Raw genomic sequence first — 6,000 nt, 5'->3', positions numbered from 1 at the left:
GACATGCATCCACAGCGTTCTGCTGCTGGCACTGGGCTTTGCTTCCCATTTTCACACGCCTGGATAACCTGCTAAGCTGGAAAATACACAGTGGCCTGGAGAAAGGGTGTGTGTGTGCACCTGTGAGTGCTCCTTTCCAAAAGCAGGAGCTGCAACAACAAATAAGGCAGGTCTGACTGAGGCAGGGGGAGAGTGAGAGTGGGAGAGCAGAGAGCAGCCCTTTGTTTCTTCACATTCCAGTGGGAGACATAAAATCCTCCTGATTAAATCTGTGCAGGTGTGGCTGGCTTCAGTGGGGGCAGGATTTCTGCCAGGCTGGGGAGGGTCTGCTCAGCCTGGACCAGCTTGGGAAGAAGGCCCACACTGGAGTGGGTGATGCTGCTGTCTGCACTACAATCCTCCTGAAACCCCTGCTCATGAAAACCAGCCTGAGGTTAATTACTCTTCTGCACAAGTGGTTTGCTGGGCTGTGCTTACTCCAGAGGTGAGCAATTCCCTTGGACATCACTTTGACTCTACCCTGTGTTTAGCCAGCTCTGTTTTTCCAGTTCTCAGCACATGACTGAAAGGTATTTTTGAAGGGTGATTTCTCAAGTCCAAATAATGGCTTCAGTCTCAACCTTCTAGCCTTAATCTGGGAAAGGGATAAAAAAGTTGGGTTATTTTTTCAAATTCAAGAGGTTTAGAATTTTGAGTGGGTTTTTTCAGCCCCTGATCTGGAATTAATGAAATTAGTTGGAATTCTTCCTACACCTTCTCCCTAAGATTAGATTTAAGGATGAGACATTGCACCCACGTGAAATAAATCTCTGCAAACAGGTGCTGTCAAGATTTTCCACAGCTTTAAAGGGCTCTTGCCTGTCACACTCCAGTTTGGATGTGGCACGCTCAGTGCTGAACATTGCTATGGGGCCTGGACAGGAGATCCCTGAAAAAGAAACAGCCACGTTTCTGGCTGTCAGAATTTCCTTTAATCTGTCTCCTTGCTGCTTCTCCCTCAGTTTATCAGCTCCTGAGGGCAGCACAGCTCTGGAGGAGCCAGGGAGCTGCTGGCCGTGTGAAATGTGGGCAGCTGGACGATGCAGAGTGCCTCGCTGGGATAGCTGGGTGTGGTGAAGCACCCCAAAGTGAGCAGCCAGGGCTCCAACCCTGAATCTCAGAGGCCACGAAGAAAAGCCATGAGCAACTGCCCTCCGGTCTGAGCTGGCCCAGCTGCCCGCTGGCCGAGGCTGCCCGTGCCAGCTGAGCTGTCTGAGGCAGCTCTGGGGGTTCAGAGCTCCTGCCTTGCAGCTCTGGGGGTGCAGGGTTCCCCAGCACTGGGGGTGCAGGGCTCCTGCTCTGGGGGTGCAGGGTGCCAGCTCTGGGGATGCAGGGTTCCCCAGCACTGGGGCCGTCCCAGCCCAGCTGGGGCTCGAGCAGGGGCTGGGCTGCAGAGCCCTCATCCAGATCCTGGCTGAATGACTTTGCCTCCCGCCCAGGGAGCAAGGCAAGGATTGATTGTGAAACCTTGGGGGTGACAGCTGCACCTTTACAGGGTGGCTTCATTCTCCCAAAATCCTGTGCCAGAAGCGGGTGTGGCACTCGGGGGGATGAGTCCCAGCTACAGCCGAGCGTCCCCTGCACGGTGCCGGGGCAAACCAGGGGCTGTGAGCGCTCGGCTGGGTCCCGTTCTCCCTGGGCCGGGGCAGTTTGGGACACCCAGCATTCCTGTGATGAGAGCACAGCAGGAATGCGGCGAGGCTCTTTCCTGACTTGTAGCCCTGCGTATCAACTGATTTTGTCAGGAGTAACTGCACATGAGCTGTCCCTGTCACACGAGAAGTGCTTTATGACCAGACAGGGAATCATCATCATCTGTCCAGGCTGTTCGGTAGTGAGGACCTGCTGTGCAGGTTCTTTATCCTTGAAAAATTCTCTATCAGTGTAAGAAGGACCCACCAAAAGATGCTGAATTTTATATTGCCACTGTTAGACCACGGCTCGCTAATTAATAGCCCCGACTGCTGAAGTGTTGGAAAAGGGCTGCCATTACAGTGAAGAGCATAATTAAAAGGTTGTCTTGGAAAAACAAGAACATCGACTTCTCCACGCTGCCTCCCTGGGCAGCGCAGGCTCCTGGCGAGGATGAGCTGGCAGGGTTTGAGCCTCAGCATCAGGAAAACTGAGCCTGACGGGCCAGCGCTGTGCTCGGAGCTCTGGCCAGCACTGGCTGTGGTGCGCTTCAACGTAGTTCGCATAAATCGTTCAAGGAATTTGCTAGAATGCTGCTTGCACAGGATGGAAATGCTTTTTAAATTTAATTTAATTTTATTTTTCCCTAGAGAAGTGCCATAGGCACTAAGGCAGGGAGTAAATCCAGCCGCAGGGTGGTTTGCTGGGGGGCACTGGGGAGGGTGGTAAATTAAAGAAAAGAAAAGGAATAGGAGGGGAGGGAAAGGAAAGAAAGGGGAAAAGGGAGAGGGAGGGAAAAAAGGGGGAGGAAGGAAGAAGAAAGGAAAAGAGGGAACAGAAAGAAATACTGGAAAAAAGACTAAAAAGGGGGGGCAAAAGAGGAGAAATAGGGGAATGGGAAAAAGGGGGAAGTGGGATAAGAAACAGGAAAAACGGGGAAAGGGAAGAGAAAGGGGGGAAGGGACTGAACTAAAGGAAAAGGAAAAAAGGGGAAAAGAGAAAAAGGAAAAAAGGGGGGGGAGAGGAAAGGGGGGAAGAGGAAAAAAAGGCGGAAAAAGGGAAACAAACAAACAAACAGACCAGGAAGGAAAAAGCGGGGAAGGAGCTAAAAAAAAGGGAAAGAAAAACCTGGGGGGCAGCGGTGCCAGGGGCCGTGCCGGTACCGGGCCGGGGCGGTGCCAGTGCCGGTAGCGGCGCCGGTACCGGGGCGATGTCGGGGGCGGGGCGATGCCGGTGGCGGTGGCGGGGCAGTGGCGGGGGCGGGGCGATGCCGGTACCGGGGCGGTGCCGGGGGCGGGGCGATGCCGGTACCGGGGCGGTGCCGGGGCGGGGCAGTGCCGGTACCGGGGCGGGGCCGGGGCGGTACCGGGGGCGGGCAGAGGCGGCGGCCCCGCCCGGCGGGCCCGGGGCGCGGAGCGGGCGCTGCCGGCGGGGAGCGCTGCCCGCGGCATGGCCCTGGCCCCGGCCCCGGCCCCGGCCGGGCTCCCGCCGGGGGGCACCTCGGCGGGGGACATGGAGCGCTACTACCGCCTGCTCCGCGCCGCCGCGATGCTGGAGGCCGCCGCCGCCGGTGAGTGCGGGCGGCCGGGCCGGCGGGGGGACAGCGGCTTTCCCGGACACCGCGGGGCAGCGGCGCCGGGGGCAGGCGTGCCCGGGGGCGCCCGTCCCTCCCCGGGGCCGGGGCCGAGCGCGGCGGGCGCTTCTGCGCGCTCGGTGCCGCTGCCCGGGAGCCCCGGCAGGGTCCGCCGCTCGGGGGCCGAGGATTCGCGCTGCCGCTCTGTGCCTCGCTCCACGGACAGCCCCGGGTGCTCAGGGTTAGCCCTGTCCCCCGTGGAGCCGAGGATCCGCGCTGCCGCTCTTTTCCTCGTTCTACGCTCGGCCCCGGGTGCCCGGGGTTAGCCCTGTCCCCCGGTGGCCGAGGATCCGCGCTGCCGCTCTGTTCCTCGTTCCACGCTCCCGGGTGCCCAGGGTTAGCCCTGTCTCCCGGGTGGCCGAGGATCCGCGCTGCCGCTCTGTGCCTCGCTCCACGGACAGCCCCGTGTGCTCAGGGTTAGCCCTGTCCCCCGGTGGCCGAGGATCCGCGCTGCCCCTCTGTGCCTCGTTCCACGCTCGGCACGGTGGGTGGCCCTGTCCCCCGCGCTGCCCCCGGTGTCCCCCGGTGTCCCCGGTGCGCGGTGCAGCGCCCGGTGCGGGCGGGATGGCGGAGGATGCTCGCCGGGGCGAGCCCTGCGCGGCTCCCGTGGCCGCAGCTGCAGAGCTCTGCCCTGGGGAGCTGTGCCTCCCCTCTGGCCGTGGTGCCCGTTCCCGGGTTGAAGGAGGGAAGCAGGAGATGGATGTGTGCAGGGTGCGCTCCTCTGTTAGACGCCTCGTCACCGCTCCCGTGTCCCGTGTCCCCGAACGGCTCTGAGCGCCCGGCCGTGCCGGGAACGCAGCGTGGCACGGGAGCGGCCGTGCTGCTGGGGCTGCTCGCCCTGAACGTGAGAAGCAGATGCAATCTGATCCCTTATCGGGGCCGGAGCTGCCTCAGCGGTGTTTCCTTTGATGGACAGTGATCTGCTCAGAAGTTGTGTGGAGCCCTCACTTTTTCATTGTTGTCCTGTTTTCCTGAGGGGAGTTACAGGTGTTTTTGCAGTGAGGTCTTTCCTGCACCAGGAGGGGAAGGGGCCCCTCGGGTGGCTCCAGGCCCACTGGAGGATGCCCACCTTGTCAGGGCTGGAAGCAGGCAGAGCCCTCCCTCCTCCTCGGTGTGCAGCTGGCAGAGTGCTTGCAGCTGTGCCGGGCACAAAAAAGACACACTGACCCAAAAAAATCTTCCTGTCTGCTGCCAGCTTTCTTGACATCTTTGCAAGGCACAACTGGGGGTGCAGGAAGAGTTTGTCGAGGGGTAGGTCACAGGTGAGGACTCCACCAATGTGTCACCTGCTTCCCAGCAGCTGCTGTGACCGTGCCCTTCTCAGGTGGTGCCACAGCACCTGCTGCTCTGGCTGCCCTGCCCTCCTGCCCTGTTCCTTTCCTGCACCCTAAAATGGAGCAGATACGTGGAGGCAGGGGTGGTCATGGTCAGTTAGCAAAGGATGCTGCTTGAATGGATGTGATTAGATGCTCCTTGTGCTGCTGGCATGGAGCACCCACGCTGCTGGAGCAGGAGCTGGTGCCACGGGCATGGGGACACAGATGGTGCACGTTTGCTGGGAACCATGTGGGAGCAGGCAGTGGGTTTCTACTGACCACGAGCCCTCTCTCCTAACCACTTTGGCACATGACCTTTGTGTAATGGTCAAACAGAGCCAAAATATCCCCACAAAGGCACACTTGTGTGGTTATAGCCGCAGGATCTGGACCCATGATTTGGCATCCACACAGGTTCTTAAAATAAAATGTTGAGAAAGAGACAAAGTTGAGTAAGGTTCTTCAAATCATGAGATTAAAAATAAATCAGAAGGTTTTTTCCCTTCTTGCTGATTTCTGAGCATTCAGCCTGATCTGGGACCACGTTTTAACCATTTCCCTACATGCAGCAGTGCTGGAGTCTTGTTGGTTGTTTCTAGTGGAAGGTGATGCACCCGTACCTGCCTTAGACTGAGATAAAAGCTCTAAAAGTCCCAAGCCTTGTGGCCGTTCCCATCTCTAGAATGGCTTGGGCTGCCTCAGAGCACGGCAGAGCCAGGGCAGCCTCCAGAAGGTGTGTGCTGGCATCCCCCAGGCTCTGGGTGGGCACGGAGCAGTAGTAGTCTGGGAGCAGGCAGTAGTAGGTGGGAAGTGCTTCCTCTCCCTACATCACATTTGCTACAAGCACTTCAATGGTTATCATTCACGAACCAGGACAGAAGGGAAGTGACAGCAGGGCTGTGTGGGACGGAACAACTGAAGTGTAAAACATGGCGAGGGAAAGAAGAGTTTCCCAAAGAGCTCTCCTTGCCACTGAACGAGGGGATGCTTGGAGGCACAGAGTGCCTGGGGATGGGGGCTTAGAGCTGGGACACTGCCCTGCTTGTGCTGCCATGGGAGCCTTTGTTAGCCTTGCTTTTGGTAGGTGGGACGTGCAGGGGAGTGCTGGAGCCACAAGCCAGCCGCGAGCCTCTGCGGACAGCCACGTGTGGCTGGGACAGGGCTGTCTGGGGACACGTGCAGGGCACAGGGCAGGTCCCTGCTCAGCCTGCTCTGCTGCCAGTCCCCTGACGCTGGGAGGTGCAGGGCCAGTGGGAAATGGCTGGGCAGAGGAGCTGCAGCGTGAGGGGTGCTGGTGGCGGTGCCTGGGTGGGGCTGCCTGGTTTTCTGAATCCCTTTTTCCTCCCAGCGATGCCTGACTTGCTTTTAGGGCAGAGAGGA

The 6,000-nt window shown here is 59.1% G+C and overlaps 1 protein-coding gene across 5 annotated transcripts in view; it reads left to right on the top strand.

The window, feature by feature from the left end:
* The first annotated feature begins 3,065 nt into the window (after positions 1–3,065).
* MCF2 (MCF.2 cell line derived transforming sequence) overlaps positions 3,066–6,000 on the top strand; it is a 60,673-nt gene continuing 57,738 nt past the window's right edge. For all 5 annotated transcript variants that reach the window (XM_038122995.1, XM_038122994.1, XM_038122992.1 and 2 more), the window contains exon 1: positions 3,066–3,241. In XM_038122995.1, the coding sequence (XP_037978923.1) occupies positions 3,121–3,241 (121 nt within the window). In that variant the 5' untranslated portion in view covers positions 3,066–3,120. The remainder of the gene's footprint in view (positions 3,242–6,000) is intronic.

This window comes from Motacilla alba, chromosome 4A, assembly GCF_015832195.1.
Source record: "Motacilla alba alba isolate MOTALB_02 chromosome 4A, Motacilla_alba_V1.0_pri, whole genome shotgun sequence".
Lineage (NCBI taxonomy): Eukaryota > Metazoa > Chordata > Aves > Passeriformes > Motacillidae > Motacilla > Motacilla alba.
Note: the sequence above shows the minus strand (reverse complement) of the source record. Positions and strands in the feature narration are given on the sequence as shown.